This window comes from Melozone crissalis, unplaced genomic scaffold (assembly GCF_028551555.1).
Source record: "Melozone crissalis strain CALT ecotype California unplaced genomic scaffold, PUWL_Pcris_2 ptg000027l_1, whole genome shotgun sequence".
Taxonomy (NCBI): domain Eukaryota; kingdom Metazoa; phylum Chordata; class Aves; order Passeriformes; family Passerellidae; genus Melozone; species Melozone crissalis.
This window is the reverse complement of record NW_026535805.1, coordinates 16158714-16177321: the sequence shown is the minus strand read 5'-3', so window position 1 is coordinate 16177321 and position 18608 is coordinate 16158714. Positions and strand designations below refer to the sequence as shown.

At 42.6% G+C, this 18608-nt stretch overlaps 1 protein-coding gene across 1 annotated transcript; it reads right to left on the bottom strand.

The window, feature by feature from the left end:
* Positions 1–69: 69 nt before the first annotated feature.
* On the bottom strand, positions 70–10534 carry SCCPDH (saccharopine dehydrogenase (putative)). The gene is made up of 12 exons (XM_054279722.1): positions 10248–10534; positions 9961–10073; positions 9078–9158; positions 8525–8654; positions 6877–6926; positions 5298–5428; positions 4632–4749; positions 3590–3709; positions 3399–3455; positions 2333–2444; positions 1429–1510; positions 70–994 (listed from the first exon to the last, which is right to left on the bottom strand). Exons 1-12 carry the CDS (start codon positions 10519–10521, stop codon positions 889–891), a joined length of 1374 nt encoding a protein of 457 aa, XP_054135697.1. The 5' UTR covers positions 10522–10534; the 3' UTR covers positions 70–888.
* Between the last annotated feature and the right edge of the window lie 8074 nt (positions 10535–18608).

The window sequence follows — 18608 nt, the reverse complement described above, 5'->3', positions numbered from 1 at the left end:
TGACCTTAAGTATCTCAGAGTAACTTTCATAGTTTTTACAAGTTCTACTGATAAAACAAAAAAAGCCTCTACACGGAAACAGAATTTAATGTGTTCACACTCCTGAAAAGCATGAAGGCTACCTTTCAAATATTCCTGTGACTCAAAGCTTCCATTGCCCACAAATACCAACCCAGAAATCAGACAAAAGGACAAGACACTCATAATTCTTAGGCTAACAACAAAAAGCAGGCTCATCAACCACAGTATCAAGCAGTGTGAAACAGGTCAGTGCACCCAGAACCTGGATCACATCAGGTCAGACTCCAAAAACAATCAACAGAACAAGCCTCCTTCTTTACAGAAGCAAAAGCACAATACAGTTCATGACTACTTACCTAACTACAGAGACTACACATAGATGTGCACTAACAACAATTCTTAAATAAAGGAAAGATTAATTGAAGATGTTAATAAAGACAAATACCAAACACACATTAGAAATAACTAGTAGCTTATCTGCTAAGGCACTTCTGTTTCCAGGCTGCCTGCTTTATATAGTTGCAGAATGGGGCAAAGCAAGGCAGCTATGCTTACTTGTGAAGCAGATGGTGTAGAGTGGGTCCATGAAGTAGGAACCTGAACTTAGATGATGAGATTAAGATTCCAGAATTAGTACCCAAGAAGTTACCAATTTAATAGGTCTGTGAATTAACACTTAATACCCACCCTTTAGGGGTTTGCTCACTATAGCAAATACTATTATAGCTTTTAACTTGGATTTTCTTCTGTTTCTGCTGCAAACAATAGCATAGTGAAACTGTTTTATGATTAGGCTTTTGCAGCCAAATGGGTTTTATTAGAGTTATACCCAGGAAAGGTGTTAGTTCATACAGTTATGTTCTCACTTCAGACTTCAGGCTTGCTAATAACAGAGAACTCAACACCACGCTTGTTGAGGCGATCAATCAGTTTTGTTTTCGAGAAGGCAGCTCCTGGAGAATACACACCACCCCTGTAAGTGAAAATCAAAATGGAGAAACATTAGTGGCATAGTGATTGAGGGACACCTTTTGTTAAGCTAGAGATGTGCTTCCCTGACTAAGAAAGAAAAAAGCCACTTAGTCTGAGAAGAGAGTGGGTGAGGAATTTGGCAGGGTGGTTATATTCATAGGTTCATTTCTGCATCCAGCAAACTCTATAGAAACCACTCCATTAACTGAACATAAAGACATTGAGGCCAAGGCCTGACTAAAAGCCTGTGACTACTGATTGGCTAGTGAAGAGCAAGTGGCTTTAAATCAGCTTGCAGTGAAGCATCTCCCTTGCACAGCCAGTTGGGTGAAGTAACACAAATCCACAGGGCTGATTAAGTGTATTTTCAAAGAGAAACATTTGCACACAGTAGCTTCAAGGAGAGCAAGCTGCTTAGCATGGGAAGGTACTTACCGTTTAGGCAGAGAAGCTGAATCTTCCAGAAGAGATAGAGCTGCTTGAACCATTGCAATTGGTGTAGCAACATATCCAGGCTCTGACAAAAAAAACAAACCAAACCAAAATCCCCCAATGAAATACAGTGCCTTGAAATGCAGAATGTAATCTTGCTCTTCCCCATAGCATTCTGGAGAATAATGTCTTTAGCAATGAAACAGCCTTTCCCATTTAAGAACAGCTTTTTTTTACCTAGTAAACAGACCAAGTAGCTGGTGAAATCCTTAAGATCTAATCCAGACAAATACTGCTTCACATAATGGTCTCTAACCACACAACTGTGAGGGACCACACCATGGTGACAGAAGGCTTTGTGACACAGCAAGAGCTTTCCCCATCCTGTATTCAGTTCAGAATTTTACTATGCAACACTTGCATTCTGCCACATCTCTAGTTATTCAAAGCTATGCTCCAGTAACTCATTTCTGAATGTGCATTCTTGCTCTCTCTAAACTTCAGGTGTCATCTCCCCTCAAGGAATAACCTGAACAAAACTATGTATTAGTCAGAAATTATACCACACCAGACCTGTTGAAGTTCACTCTCTGGGAACTGGAAATAAACAAAGTACTAAGTCGAGGCTGTAACAGCTAAAAACTATTCTTAAAGCCCTCTTCCTTCAAAAGGTCTGCTCTGCAAAAATGAAAATCAGACCAGGGAAAGTCAGAGGGAAGAGATTCACAAGAATGCAAGTGAACTGGCTATTTCAAAACCCAGGTCACAATGAATTCTAGTATCCAAGTTAACACACTGTAAAGGCAGTTGGCTTTGTTCCTGTTGCAGATGCTTCTCAAGGGTGAAAGGGACAGCAGTGCAATCAGAACTGTATTTCAGAGCAGGGAATGCTAGGCAAAATACATACCTGGTCCTTTCACCTCAGTGCAGATCTTCACATTTGGTTTGGCATTTTGGGGATCTTGTCCCTCACTGTAACCCTCACCAAAAAAAGTCATTGTAAAAGAGGTTCCATCCATCTGTAGTGGACAAGACAAGCATGGTCACCAAAAGAGAAACTGGTTGCTACCAGAAAAGCACAAGTAGTAAATAAAAGTATCCAAATTCTATATATAGAATCCTCCCAAAGACTATAATCCATTTAAACATGAAAGGAGTTATTTTGAATTACTGCTAAAAAGGTTAATTTGAGTTTTTAACTGCTTCCACTTTGTTGCACTGGCCTTGTACTAAAGTCTGTCTGTTCTCTCAGTACTTCCAGTCCTGGGTTTTTTGCTAATCAGTCTCCCTTGGTCATCACCTTTGATAGAGTGCTCTGAGCCATCCATGGAAATACATGAGGCCCAGCAACATTATCCATTTATTCCTCATAGGAGTTACACACACTTTGATGTCTAAAAGCAGAAGGTGTGGATATTTAAATATCCAGTAACTATCTAAACAGGCACACACAACATGCATTTGGACCTAGGGAGGAAGTTGTATGAGTGGAGGCTGAGGCTTCTTGGTCTGATCAGCCTGGAGAAAAGGAGACTGAGGGGAGACCTCACTGCAGTTACACCTCCCTTGTGAGAGGAAGAGGAGGGGCAAGCACTGATCTCTGTGGTGCCCAGACAGGACCCAAGGGAATGGCCTGAAGTTGTGTCTGGGAGGTTCAGGCTGGATATCAGGAAAAGGTTCTTCACCCACAGGGTGGCTGGGCACTGGAACAGCTCCCCAGGGAAGTGGTCACAGCACCAGCCTGACAAGAAGTGCTTGGACAGCACTCTCAGGCACATGGTGTGACTCTTGGGTGTCCTGTGCAGGGCCAGGAGTTGGACTTTGATGATCCTTGTGGATCTCTTCTAACTCAGAATATTCTGTGATTCATCTAGAAATTATTTCTTTGAGGCTAAGCAGTTGACTCTAAATTTCTATTCCACCATTACTACAACAAATGTATTCTAAAACTGTGGTAGGAAACAGTCAGTTACCTGCTTCTGGGTTGGTCCTTTCTTTGAGAAGCGTCCAGCAGAGAAAAATTCTGGGTACTGTATGAATAGAAGAGAGAAAAAAAAAAAAAGGAAGAAAAAGACAAAAAAAGACCAATAGTAAATAAGATGGAGAATAAAAGGTACCTCCAACATCTCCAAACACTAAATTATTTTGTGTTTTGAAAACTTACTTTTGTCAGGAGTTTTCTTCCAAAGTTAAACTTCACCAGAAGAAGAAATAACATGCCCAGAAACATCAGCTTGATGACAGAGCCAAGACCACCTACGGTCACATAAGCACCATACTGGACCTGAAGCAAGAATGTATTTTCAGTGATAGGATTTACATTAATTTCTTCCATCAATTGATTTTTATAAATCAATCTACCCTGTAAGTAAGATGCAGTTATTTGGTACAACATACATTGGTTTAAACAGGGCCTTAAACAATTGTCTTAGCTCCAAGGAACTGTTTTGAAGAATGCTTCACTTTATCATTCATTCTGGGAAGACAATGTAACTACAGAGTGAAGAGGGAGCAGACATGGTACACAAGAACAGAAGACTTTACAGAAAGATGTGTTCTGGCATCCAATTTCAGCCTTCTTTCCTAGATCTTACTTTTCTCCTCCTTGTGCTTTTTTTAAAGAGAAACTGAAATAGAATGGCAAGCCTTTCTTATTTGTAGCTTCCAAGTGCATTTTTAAAGCACCATCTCACCCTCATTGCTGAACTGATGCCTGTGATTCTGCACAGCAGTTATACAGATTGTTGGTGCTCATCTCCTCTCAGGAAATCATGGAAAACAAAAATTAATAATCTTTTTCACCACCATTACTTCACACTGCCTTTACTCTGCACACTGGAAACCCAAGCATCAAAGAAATCTTAAGATACAAATGAGCAGCATATGAATTATGTATCAGAACATTTACTACACTATACTGAGCTGGCTATGGCTACCATTGACTACAATTATGATGCTTTTAGAAGCTCTGCTGATACAACAAGAAAAGTCTCTACACAGAAGCAGAATTTAATATATTTATCATGAAGGCTACCTTTCAAGTATTCCTGTGACTCAAGGTTTCCATTCCCTACAAATACATACCAAGAAATCAGACAGCAGGAGAACTTGACATGACAATCTCATAACTATCATGTTAGCAAAGGCAGGCTCATGAGCCACAGTCTCAAGTAGCATGAAACAGTGCACAAATAACAGTAACTTACAGGTGTTTCCTGCAACTCTGTGTGCAAATAACGCTGAGTCCTTTTCACAACAGAACCATCAGATCCCATAAATGTAAGACAGTACTCCTTGAATTCTGGACTGTAAAACATAAATCCTCTGCAAATGAAAAAAAAAATTAAGTCAGAAAAAAAACCGTTCTAATCTTCACACAAACTGAAAGAAACTGACCATAATGGCCTTACCATTACCACTTTTCTCTCAAGAATTTTTGTGACATTATCTCTTTTCACTGAAAGCAAGCAATTCCAAATATATCCCTGGCTCACTCAAAATTCACTACATATAATTCACTATATGCACTATATCAAGGATGAATTTGATAATCGATATAATAGTCTTTTCATTTTTCCCTCCATTCTACTAATTGCTTCTGAAATAAAAAGCTGTCACTAGAAGTCCTTTAGAATGCATTAATTTTGAGACCCAGTAAATGATGGCACGTGCTCTCTTTTCAGTAAGATATGAACAAGTCAGTAAAACTGAACTTATCTAGAAAACTGAACAATTCTACTAGATGAGCATCTCTGTGTTCATACTATACTAAAGTCCTAACTGCATCTTTTCAGTATTTAATACTGTAGCAATCTGTATCATAAATACTGGAACTGTTAGGAGACTGTGTATTCCATATCTTATGCTTATACCTTTTTTTAAGCTTTGCACCAACTACTGGAACAGGGGCATATCCTATCTGTTTTCGAAGCTTCTTCAGGCTGGCTTCATCTGCAAGGCCATAGACAGCTGATTTCCAGGTCCCATCATGTACACCAAGACCCTTGTGACATACCATGAAACAATAATTAGTTCAGTATTTAAAGGTTTCATGGATTATTTTAATAATATTAGAATCACTACATGTATTACAATTATTACATATAAATGTTATGATGGTAGTGTATTGAAATGGTGTGGGTTGACCTTGGCTGGATGTCAGGTGCTTACCAAGACACTCCATAACTCTCCTCCTAGCTAAGATAGGAGGAGGAGAAAATAAGATGGAAAAATCCCTTGTGTGTAAAGATAAAGGTGAGTTAATAAAGCAAAAGCTGCATATGGAAGCAAAGGTGTGGTAGTAACAAATGCCTCCCCCCTACCCTTCTCCTCCTTTCCCTTAGCCTTTATTGTGAGCAGAACTCACACAGCATGGTGAGTTTGGGGCAGTTTGGGACAGCTGTCTGGGCTGTGTCCCCTCCCAGCATCCTGCCCACCCCAGCCCATGAGGTGAGAGGGGAATGCTGCACAGACAGCCTGAGTGCTGTGCCAGCACTGCTCAGCAGTGGCCACAACACTGCTGTGTTACTGACACCTCTGCAGCTGCCACACACAGCTCAGCACTGTGAGGGCTGCTGTGGGAAATGAACTCCACATCAGCCACACACGACACAATCTCCACCCCTCTTTCCACATGACCTGCAACATACTCAGGACCCACAGAATTTAATACATATCTGTAGCTCTTCATAACGACATCTCAGTGTAGTTAATTCTCATTATTGAAATCCATTTCTTACCAACACTTTGAACTTATCCTATATATTTAAATATATGTCCTCATATCCAACATATAGATTTATACATTCCCAGGAACTCCTGTCCCCTGCTGCTTAACAGATACTATGCTCCCATTCAATGGGCTTCCTCCACTCCTCCAGATGTTTTTTAAGAACAAAAATGGTTTATAAGGCAAGATGGATGCTCATGCCAGGAGCAGTAGTGTTTGGCTGCTGGGCATCAAGACTGACTTGGATCATTGTTGCATTGTTTTAACAACAGCATTACAATTATTACATATATTACACATTATTACAACTACTATCCACAGGTATTATCATTACATGCAATAAAGTACATTGAAACGACCTTCCCCCCACCAACAAACAAAAACCCCAAACAGCCTAACACTAGCATTACTGGCAATACACTCTGGACCTGTTACAGTTTCACTTGTGTAAGAATCCTTCCCACATGTCTGCAAAGGCAAAATAGTTCTTGGAGCAGCTTACCAGGGCAAAGTGTGGGTAGACAGCTCTGCAAACAGACCTTACAAAAGGGTGTTTGCTTAGGATACTTTTAGTAGCTCCTAAAGAATAAAGTTCTTAGACTTATCAAAGACCTGCCAGCTTGCTCCTTGCTCTGACTTAATATAGAAACATTTATTCTGATGGGCTGTGGTGATGTTATCACAAATACTCCCGAGTTTCAGGAAGGAAGAAACCAACTAACCTCAGGCCCAGATTTCACCGACAGGAAACTTTCAACAGCAGTTAAGGTACCTGTAAGGGAGGGGAAAATATTACATATTTTCAATATTGCATACTGGCACATGCAGTCATAAGTCTGCAAAGCCAGAGAATGCTCTGGTAAACTCAAAACAGCAGGCCACTGACATTATCAGCAGAGTTACATCTTTATCTCAAAGCAAAGTAATGTAACATTAAGATGCACAGCTATTTGAGTCAGCAAGTATTCGATTTCTTGTGTAAATTACTTCAATACAGGTCATACTAGTATTACCTCTATTCATTAATTTTTTTCATTTATCTAATGAATGAGATAATGTAAAAAAAATCATTGAAAAAAGGAAAGTAATATTGAGAGCCACATTTAGTTTTCCTCCAAGTTTCAAAATAAAAGATGATGTAGGCTGAAAGCAAACTTGAACTTAAAAATTGTTACACCCAAACTACAAAAAATCCACCACCAAAACAAAACAACCCATGACCGCCCCCCAAACCCAAACCACAGAAAATATTTAATTTTAGCATAGTTTAAAACAGTGTTCTGCAAAGAATGCTTAGTTTGATGAACAGCAGAACAACACAACGCCTCCAAATTCTGATTTGTTTTGCTTTGCTTAGTTCCTTCTGAGATTGGAAAACTGTATTTGTATGGATAAATTTCAATATAGCAAGCAACTGGATAGACTGAGGTAATGCCATAAAGTCAAAATAGGAAGAGTTAAAAGACATCTATTCAAAATAGGTATCAAACATCAAATTACAACCTCATGAACATCCAGATACTCATTTCCATACCTTGTTTCTCCTCCAAAGTCTGAGGTTTCTTCAACTGAATGCTGACTCCTATGTAAACTGATCCCATTTAGCAGCCTTTTTAATAGCCCATGAAAGCAAAACATTTGGATACTCTTATGGGCCCTCCCAACTGAAAGTCAGACCTGATGAACAGAGTATCCTCATCTGGGATCAGGATCAAGCACTATTTACATAGAATTAAACCCTCTCACATATTTTCTTAAATGCATTTGTCTTTCAGTTACCCTCTAGCTGCTATAAAAGTCAAAGGCACTGCTACTTACACTCACAAAACAGCTTCTCAGAGCTTGCAGTTGAAAAAGGAAACTTGGGAAACCTGATTACCCCTCAGTCTGTGGACCCCTTCCCACTGTGTCTTCCCAACCAGATTCTCACTGCACAAGTGGCAATTGTGCTGAGGCTGCCTAGGGACATCCAGACATTGGCTGAGCAGCCTGCTGCTCCCAGCTGAACATTCTGTCCTCTCAGATTCACAGAATATTCTGAGCTGGAGGAGACCCATGAGCACCATAGAGGGAATGCCCTCGTGGGGATGGAAGCCACAAGCTCAGTGTTATTAGCAGCCTGCTCTGAACAGCTGGGCTCATCACAGGGCCCTCTCGGTGAGCAACGGGACCATGACTCCTCCCCTAGCCAATGACCCATCCAATGAGACACTCAATTTCTCCCTACCACATTTGGTTGAAACTGGTCACCTGGTAAGGGCAGGCAAAAAGAGACACTGAAAAGAGTTTCCACAGGACCGCTGCTGCTTTAGGAAACTAGATGAGAGCATAATCTGCATTCTTTTTCCACCATAAAAATATTCTAGTCACCTTTCAGCTTGTCTCTGGTGTACAGTACTCCCATATCCGCCGGTATGGAGTCAAACCCACAGCTTCCAATGACATATACACCCTTTTCTGCAGCTTTCTCATTGTATTTCAGGTACATTCCTTCCAGAAACTGAAACACAGCCAGAACAAGTATTTTAAGCTGAAATTCATTCTTGGCCATACCCAATATCAGCCATCAGCACTTCACTGTCACATCATAGGCTTCAAGTATTTTTGACAGATATATACGATTCCTGATCTGTAGAATGAAAGTTTCACAGCAATGAAAAGTACAAAATTCCTATGTAGTATCATAACAGAGGTTTGAAACATATTCAGTAATTTGCAACTTCTACAGAGACCCAAAGAGGCTGTCTTAAAAGCAAGAAAACTACACAACCAAGTATAGTGTACTTTAAAATAATTACTGCATCTTGAAATGGTAGATCGGGAGGCAGAAATTGTCATCATGTTCAGATACAAGCAGAAACATGAAACAAACACTTCTTTTTCAGAGCCTTGATATAAAGTAATGTTTTTTACCATCACATACCTGGGGTTCTCCACTAATGTCAATGCAGCTTGCACCATTTTCAACGCAAGCTTCCACCACAGGTTCTCCAAAGAACCTATACTATAGAAGGAAAGAACACCAGATGTAACAAAAGAAAACCCACATACCACAACTCATCCGGTGTGCTTTACCTAAAGTATATCTCTGCAATAAAAGTGATATCGATTTTTCTAAGGGGGGGGCTAAAATGCAAGAGCACTTCTGTTTCCTGGGAGTGTGGGGAGAAGAAAACATAAACTTCACTGCTGCCAATGGAGCTTGCTGCAGACTACTGCACCTGATTTCTCTCATGAAATCAGATCAGATCACCAACACCAATTGAATACTGCCACTAATTTCACTTTACACTTCCTGCACTCTATTATCAGCATATTCTCTACTTAAACACTGAATTTCAAAGAGATGGTCATGACCCAACTTCCACCTCACACTCTGATGCTCTCTGAATGCACTGGAAATGCTGCCACTCTGAGTTTTAAAAGGGCCAAGCGCTTCTGGCAGCGAGCCTGTGGGCCCCTTTTCCAGCTCCGTGCTTAACCCTAACAACAATGACATTCTGGCCCAACACAAAAACTTTACCATCTGAATCTTAGGCTGCCTATGAGACTGAACACCATCTCGGCAGTATTTCACAGCGGACACCTATCCGTGACCCGCACCACTGCGACGGCGGTGGGAAACCCTTCGGCCACTGCAGTGCACGGCGGTACTGGGAACTCCGGGGTCGAGTTCCACCAGCTACGCCGTCCCTGCGCGGCCGCGGCCGCTCCCGCTGCCCCGGTGCGGCGCAGGCAGCCCGGCCGCCCGCAGCCCCGGGGGCGGACTGGCCGTGGGCACCGCCCCGCCCGCATCCCGCACTCACCGGGCCCACGCAGTTCAGCACCACCCGGGTCTGCTTCGCCATGGCGGCCAGCGAGCCCGCGTCGCTCACATCGCAGAGCAGCACGCCGACCTCCTCGCCGGGCGCCGCCTTCCCTGCGCACCGGAGACCGCGGTCACCGACACCGCTCCGCCCGGGACGAGCCCCCTCCTCCCCGCCGCAGCGCCTGGGCTCGCCCCGCTTCGCTCCTCAGCCCTTGCCCGCACACCCGACCCGTCGGGCCTCCCCGGGCAGCGGCGCTGCGCCCCCGCCCCGGCCGCGGCCCGTACCCAGCCGCTCGGCCGCCCGATCCAGCACCGCCCGCAGCTTCTCGCGGCTCCGCCCGGCCACGGCCCAGCGCAGGCGGCCGCTGCACAGCTGCCCCTCGCCGGCGGCCGTCGCCGCCGCCGCCCGCGCCACCTCCTCCACCACGAACTGGCCGGTGAAGCCCGAAGCGCCGAACACCACGATGTCGTAGACCCGTCCGGCCGCCATGGTGCTGCCGCGAGTCGCCATGGGGCCAGCAGCCTTCGTACTGGCGGCGGCGCCGGGCAGCGCTGGCATGACGGTCCCGCTCCGCCCCGCCCCGCCCCGCCGGGCCCGGCCCGCCCCGCGCCGCCTCGGGCTGCGCCGGTGCCCGCCCGCCCGAGCGCGGCCTTGGCTCGGCTTGGGCGGCGAGGGCAGCGCCGCAGCCTCCCGGGGCGTTTAACGGAACAGGAGAGGAGAAATGTGCCAGGGTACGGCCGAGGGGGCCTGGAGCCCAGCGGCGTGAGCCACCTTTATAGGGAGAGGCCCTATGGAGTCATAAAATGGTTTGGGTTGAAAGGGACTTAAAGATCAGCCCCCCTGCCATGGCATGGGCATGCCATGCATTGCCATGGGCAAGGGCACTTTTTACTCGACCAGGTTGCTCAAAGCCTCATCCAACCTTGCCTTGAATGCCTCAGGGATGTGGCATCCACAATCCCTCTGAGCAACCTGTTCCAGAGCCCCACTTCTCTTACAGAAAAGGGTTTTCCCCCAATATGTAATCTAAACCTGCTCTCTTTCCATTTGCACCCATTTCCTCTTTTCCTGTCACTACATGGCCTTGTAAATAGCCCCAGGCTGCAATTAGGTCATGCTGAAGTCTTCAGTATTCCAGGCTGAACAAACCCAATCCTCTCAGCCTTTCCTCATAGGAGAGGTGCTCCATCCCTCTGATCAACTTGCTGCTCCTCCTCTGGGTCACCATTGTTTGGTCCCAAAGCAGACATCCTCTCTCATGATGACCATGGTTCTGTGGGGATTTCAGCATAAGTAATACAGGTGGTCGGAAGACTGTTACTAATAAAAAAGAGAAATTTAATGGCCTGGATGTAAAATGAAACACTCTTGCCCCACAATTGCAGCAAATATTTATGTTGTGCTCAACAACAGAAGCAAAACAACACAACATGTCAAGTTCCTGTTGCAGCAGGGAGAACTGGCGGCCCTGCGGACGACCTTCAGGATGGAGCATCCCTGACTGCACAGAGTGGTGAGGCCACGTTCTCTGTGTTTTCATGGCCAGGCTGCTCACCTGAATTCCAGAAGCTTGCAGCAAGTCATGCAAAGGGAAGCAGCCTCGTGAATCCTGCTCACTGGCCCATTTTCCCAGGGAGCAGCTACCATGTTTAATTGTTCCCAACAGAAGCTTGCCTAACCTGTTTAAAATCCTCCAGTGATAGATGCTTTCACACTGTTCCTCAGGCAGTCTCCTCCTGCATTTGTTATAAATATGGATGGAGACAAGAAGCTAGACCTTCAGATCTTGTAGTTTTAGCCCCATACTATTTATCCTGTTTCTTGAGGACATTGGCAAAAGATTTAATCCCTGAGGAGTGTATAAAAAGATGCTGCAGAGCTGGAAGCTGCCATGCATTTTCTTAGTCTTTATTTAAAAGATTCCTTTGATTTTTTTCCTTGCAGGTAATTTTGAGCATAGATTTCTCTTGTTCTCTTCTGAACTATCTTCAGCGGGTTTACATTGTTTTGGTAACATAATGTCCAGTACTAGACTCCACATTTGCCCTGTCAGTGTGAAACTGATTGAGAAGGTTTTGTGATATGATGGAATTTGCATCTGTTTCTGCATGACTCAAACACTTGCCTGCTTTTTTTCTTTTGCAAGTGTCACATTGTTGCTGCACCTGCAGGTCATGATCTGTTCCACCTCAGAGGGTTTTTTAAATTTTTGTTGCCTAGCCAGTCTTTTCCCATCTCAGATTTGTACTGAAGAGTAATGACCTTTCTGAATATATGCTAAACATCTCATCTCCAAGGCAGCAGATCCTCTCTTCCAAGCTTCAGTATCAACTCCTTGAGTAGTGCTGAAGCAGTTGTTTGCAGGCATACACCATCAGCTGTGTCAGTGAAACAACTCAGTCTAACAAAAAACAAAGAGTGGGGGAGGGAAGGACAAAGACTTTTTGTGCTCCTTTTTAATTCAGATAATTTTGTTGATCTGATTTACAGAGCAACCCTGCAAAACCAGTTCCTTGTGTTTGAGGTCACTGAACATCACCAGTCAAGCTGTCTCTACTACCTTCTTCTCCTTCCTACACACCAGGATAATTTCCATCTGTGCTTACAATACTGTGGAACTCCTCTGAGCTACTGTGCTCTTATGCTCAATTTTTCTCTTCTGCCGCCAATTGTCAGAGCAAAGTCTTCTTTGAGGCTACTGGGTTTGGTCTTCCATTCTGTTTCTTCTCTTGCAAAAGTTTTGAAAAAGCATTTAAACCATAAACATTAGATATTTTCCCCCTAATTTGAAGTAAACAAAAAAATATTTTTTCCAGACTTCTAAAATTATTCAGTGACAGGAGGCTGTAATAAGTCTGCAGATTTGCAGAGGTATCCTTACATAGCTTGCAGGGCTGGCTGGGATCCTCAGCCTGCTTTCTTTATCCCTGTGCTTCAGATGTTTCTCTCTCTTGCCCACTCTCCCTCTCCATGTTATCTCCCAGAAAACAAGGCAGTTTATAAACCTATGGTTCTGACTCAACCATTTGTTAAGAATCAGGGCTGCACAAGCCTCCTTGGACCATATGTGTTTGATAAGACCTTCATTGTGTAGTTATGCAGAGGCTTGGCAAGTACAAGCTTTCATGCAGTGCTGAGTGCCCTGTCTCCTCTTGATGACTGAAACATTACACCAAGTTGGGCAGACCTACCCTATTTATCAATCCACAACTCTCAAGATTTCACCTGCTCTTTCAATGTCAGCTGTGCTTCTTTAAAACACACTGCTGGAGCAAGATTACTCATGTAAATTGCAGCTTACACAAGAGAGAAATCAGGATTTAAGAATTACAGAAGAAGAAGAAATAAGCAGAGGCTATCAAATGTGGCAAACCTAGGTTGTTTTTTTTTTCCTTTTTGTTTGCATTAAATATCACTATGGTAGCTTCAAGTAATTTTTTTCTTGGGAGAGCTCTGTTTGACAAGTTGAAGAATTCTGTATGCAGTTTTTCTCCAGCTCTCTGCGTACAAAGAGAACAAAATTCCAAGTCTCTAAGCCAGTTTCCATTCCTGCCTTTGAACTAACAAGTAGGTGGATAGGTTTCAAAACAGCAAACATCAAGGTGATGTCAAGGCTCTGATTTTAAATGGGAGACTTACAGCAAGCTTGACTAAAGGCAAAGGTTAACCCATCTCTCTAGTTAGTATCGACAATGCAGGATTGCAAAAAATACTCTGTGGGAAAGCAGTGGGATGATTTACAGTTTTTCCTTGTCCAATAGGAAGACAAGAAATGCCAGATCTGCTGCCAAGTGCAGTTCTGCAAAGGAGGTTCCAACCTGAATCAGCTTCAGAAACTCACCAAATAAAAAGATACTGCTGATTCTTTTAAAATGTTGTTTCTCAGATTTGAAGGCAGGGTTTTTTCCACGTGTATCTGCATACAGATAATTCAGGATTTCAGTACTTTAAAGCCTCCTCTAGACTTTAGATTCAGCCTCCTTTAGATTCAGTCTAAAACAACTTTATCTACTATAGGTCCCTGCTGTTTTCTTTGGGATAGAAAAGCATGCAAGTGAAACACACAACACTCCTATGTGTGCTTTGCTGTATCTTTTCAAATTCCTGGAATTAAGTGGGCTTGCCTCCCTTTGCTAGCTTTTCCTGTTCCATCTGGAGCACCTGACAGGATCTGAGGAATCTGTGCAAGCATTTTTAGAAGCACCCATATGCCCCTTCATTTCATGCAGCAGTTGTTCCAATGAACTCCTTTATATCAATATTCATATATTTCTTGGACACCAATATTTGTGGTAAAGTTTTTTATACTCATTTATAACTTTAGGGCACTTTTTGTTTACTGAAGTGGAAATGCAGATGTTCTATTACTGCTGTTTTTAATTAAAGTAATACCAAGGTAGCAGAAAGAGCACAATATGATGTCATTTACACAATGCTGTATGAAGGCAATTTTATAAAACACAATTGTCACGTACCTCCAAGGATGAAACAAGATAGTTGACTTGCATAATTGCAAAAGTTACTATGGAATATAAGAGTAGGCAGAGGTGTTGGGAAATAAGGTTGATTAACAATGCATGGATAAATCACTGCAGGGAATGAAGAGTAATGTGGGTGAGTATAAAAGGGATTTAGAAAAAGCAAAAAGGGAGGCATCTCTGTACCTGCTATAGTTGCTACAGTTACTCACCATTTAAGAATGTGAGAACAAGAGTTTCTGCAACAAAGCCCACAGGTTTTAGTGCCATCTTACCCTTCACTTGTGCAGATTATTACTTTATAACCAAGAGGCAATTGGCTCCAAAATGCCAACCCATACAGAACTTTAAGCTTGTAATAAACGGAACCATCTAGACTGGGACAAGAAAGAGGAGATCAAACTAAAAAAGTGCTGACAAGCCAACAGGCTTGCCACATGTGGCAGTTCAGTAATGTGTTATTTATTTTACTTTAATTTTATTTTAAAATTAAAATGTCATCTAACCTTAAAAAAACTAACCCAAATCTTGAATCATAAAATCATTTAGGTTGGAGAAGACTTTGAAGTTCACCGAGTCCAAATGCAAGTCTAACATTGCCAAATCCATCACTAAGCCGTGTCCCTAAGCACCACACCTACACTTTTTAAAATATCTCCAGGGATAGTGACTCCACCACTTGCCCCTGTATCCTGTTCTGTTGCAGTGTGTTGTAAACTAATATTGGGATTCTTATTCCAATACTGTTCCAATGCTTGGCCAGTATTTCCATGAAGGAATTTTTCCTAATATCCAGGGTAAACCTCCCCTTGTGCGACTTGAAGCCATTTCCTTTCATCCTGTCGCTTGTTCCCTGGGAGGAGCAGCCAATCCCCACCTGGCTCCAGCCTCCTTTCAGGGAGGTGCAGAGAGTGACAAGAGCCTGGGCCTTCTTTTCTGCAGGCTAAACACCCCCAGCTCCCTCAGCTGCCCATCCTCAGACTTGTGCTCCACTCCCTTCATCAGCTCCACTGCCCTTCTCTGCACCCTCTCCAGCACCTCAATGCCCTTCTTGCAGGGAGGGCTCAGAACTGGACACAGCACTCGAGGGGTGGCCTCACCAGTGCAGGGGGACAATCCCTGCCCTGGCCCTGCTGGCCACACCATTGCTGATACAGACCAGGACGCCATCGGCCTCCTTGGTCCCCTGGGCACAGCTGGCTCATGTTCAGGTCCTTTTCCATTGGGCAGCTTTCCAGACACTCTCCCCCAGCCTGGTATGCTGGATGGAGTTGTTGTGACACAAGTGTGGGACCATCTTAATCTGTATGTATGCACACATACAGATTGATGTGTATATTGTATACATATGATATGTAATATGTATATTATATACATATATATATATATATAGTCAGCCAAATATATATTTAGGCAAGTAATAAAAATGCATTAACAAAGTTACTTCTACCTATTTTGCTTATTTCTGAAGTGGAGATTACAAAGCAACAGGTGGCAGCATTTAATACTTGTAGATCCCATCCGTTTATTTTTTAATAAGCCCTGTGCACATTTCCATTCATACACAGCTCTAAACAATCTCTTGAGGAAAGGAAATGAAGGCACCATTGACACCCAGAAGTACAGCCAAGGTCAAAGCTTTTGATTTTCACTGGAGTCCAGGCTCTTCCTTCTGTATTTACTGCAGTTACCACTTCTCACACTGAACTTGAAACACAGGTCTGAAAAGACCAATAAATGTGTAGTTTTGTCAGTTCAGGGAGACCAAACAAGCCAATATAGAGGAAGAGCACATTTTCTCTGGTGACACTAAGTAATAACCAGTGCTGAGTTAGAATGCTCTACAATAAAAGTGGGCACCCAGAAAATTAAGACTTTAGGAGTTAAATGTCAGAGTTCTCTTGCTGAGGGCTCTGCAGTACCCCACAGCTCAGTATTCATTTTGAAGACAACAATTAAAGATTTGAAACTTTCTTTGATAGCTGCAAAAAAAAAAAAAAAAAAAAAAAAAAAAAAAATTTAAAGGCTGGTAAGGATTTAAAAGTGAAAATATCCAGAAAATGCAAGCTGATCTCTACTAGAGAAGTTAAAACCTGGAATGCAGCTATGCTAAAAGAAATATGGATTAATGTTTTGCCCAGAGGATGATAAATGTGGGAGACATTAGCAATGTTGAGCATCAGATTGCATAGAAAGAAATAAAAACCCGTCTCCATTTGAAGCTGTCATTTAAAACACTGCATTCCAGTTCAGCCACTTTGTTACAAATTGAAGACAGATACATGAAAATCACCCAGGAAATAATGAATTATCCAGGAACAGGAATGGAGACATATTACAGGAAAATAATTCCCAAATTCAAGGTGTATAGTATTAAGATAAAAATAGCTACAGAGGCATGATATCTCTTTGGAAATGTCTGAGGATGTAACTTTTACGGAGGGAAGGTGAAGGACTTGGAGCACAAGAAGAGGTGCCACCTGAGCAATGTGGCTGGCAGGGTGACCAGCACAACCCATTCCTCACAGCAAGGGAGGTGTCTATAGAACAATGCTGTGGTTTGCCAGGTGCCAATGGACAGGACATCTGAAACTGACTGTGTAATTCTGTAACAAAGCACCAAAATATTAACTGTGAGGAAGCCTTATGCTGCAACAAGGGGAAGTGGTTGGGTGGACAGATCCGCTGTTCTTTTCTGTCTGCAGTCTTCAGTGTTATACTGAATTCTAAAATTCTCTAGCCATCTTTCCCTCAAGTAGGTTGTGAATGTAAAATCAGAGTCTAATAATCCTTTAAATACTCCTTGCCTTTTACTTAAGCAAGATCATTATAAAGGGAAAATATCCATATGCTCTAATTAGCTGAAACTGCTCTCAGGCAAAAGCGTTCAGTTCCTTGATGTTATTCTCTACTCTACTGACTTTAGCTGCCTACAGAACCCCTTGGGGGCCAGTTCAATGCCTGGTCCCACACCCAGGTGCTTCTGTGCAGCGCATTTGAATGATCTGTCAGTGCTCATGCAGGGTATCCACAAGTGCTTTTCTTCTCTCAGCTTAAATACTGTCTGTTCACAGATAAAGAAGGACTATCAGATTATCCAGTTTACACGTTGGCAAAACCATAACTGCTCATTTTTTGTTACATTTACAAATCACAGCTGAACTACACACATATAACTGTTCATAGAAGCCTTGTAGCTGTCTTTGCAGAGGTAATATATTCCATCTTTTAACCACCAAAGACTTATTTTTTCGCAGTACTATCTTGAACTACTCTCATGGGAGGCCACCTATCCACAGCACCTGTGTCCTTTTGGTTAGGGGTTAGGAAGGATGGTCCTTCATAAAACTCTGATCTTCATCCCAGAAACTACAGCATCTCAGTGCAAATCTCCATCACTCATTCTGCAAGCAGAATGCAAGCAGAATGAGTTCTCCATAAGAAAAAAATAACATAGAAAGAAATAACATTTCTCTAAGACAATAACAGTTATTTCTTCTGTTCCTATAAGAGTTTTACAACCTTTGTGCCATCATAACTTCCCTGGAACCCACACTCTCTCTCTAAAGTTTGTTGCAAATGAGTGGTCTGGGCTGCTTATGGAATTACTGGCAAAGGTATGAGCAAAAGCAAGATAAATATATATCTTATAACTGTGAATGTATCATATAAATTTGCAAAAGCACAATGAAGTTTGATGGTAAGGTTCACTCTACCACTGTTATTCAGGTAAAGCATACAAAGGAAAATCATATTAGAACCAATCTAGAATGATTTATTTGTAGACTGGGGATCCAAAAGTGTAAAGCTGGAGAAGGGCAAGGGTGCCAAAGGACAAAGGAGCCCCTTTTTGTTGTTGCAGGAGGTTCAGAGCAGACCCCCTTGCCAAACTTAGTGTCATACTTGATCAATGGTTTATATCCAAGGAATGTAGCACAACCTAATCATTGACTAATTTAACATTTACAGAATGATCCAATAGGATTTGCTGTAAGCACAACAATAACTTAATTGCAAATCTAATCTAATTATGAATGTGGGACAGGAACTCTCCTCGTATGTTTGCTGTACCACATGCCAATCGATTCACACGTGCACACACAGATACAGAGAAGGATGTACAAAGAAAAATTCAGGATGTCCCTGTGAAAAATTCCCCAGGAGTTC

Coding starts and splice junctions, on each gene's coding strand:
- SCCPDH (XM_054279722.1), bottom strand. CDS start 10,521: ATGCCAGCGCTGCCCGGCGCCGCCGCCAGTACGAAGGCTGCTGGCCCC. Junction 6,927..8,524: donor CACCAGAGACAAGCTGAAAG/GTGACTAGAATA, acceptor CCTCCCTTACAG/GTACCTTAACTGCTGTTGAA. Junction 2,445..3,398: donor AAGGACCAACCCAGAAGCAG/GTAACTGACTGT, acceptor TGTCCACTACAG/ATGGATGGAACCTCTTTTAC.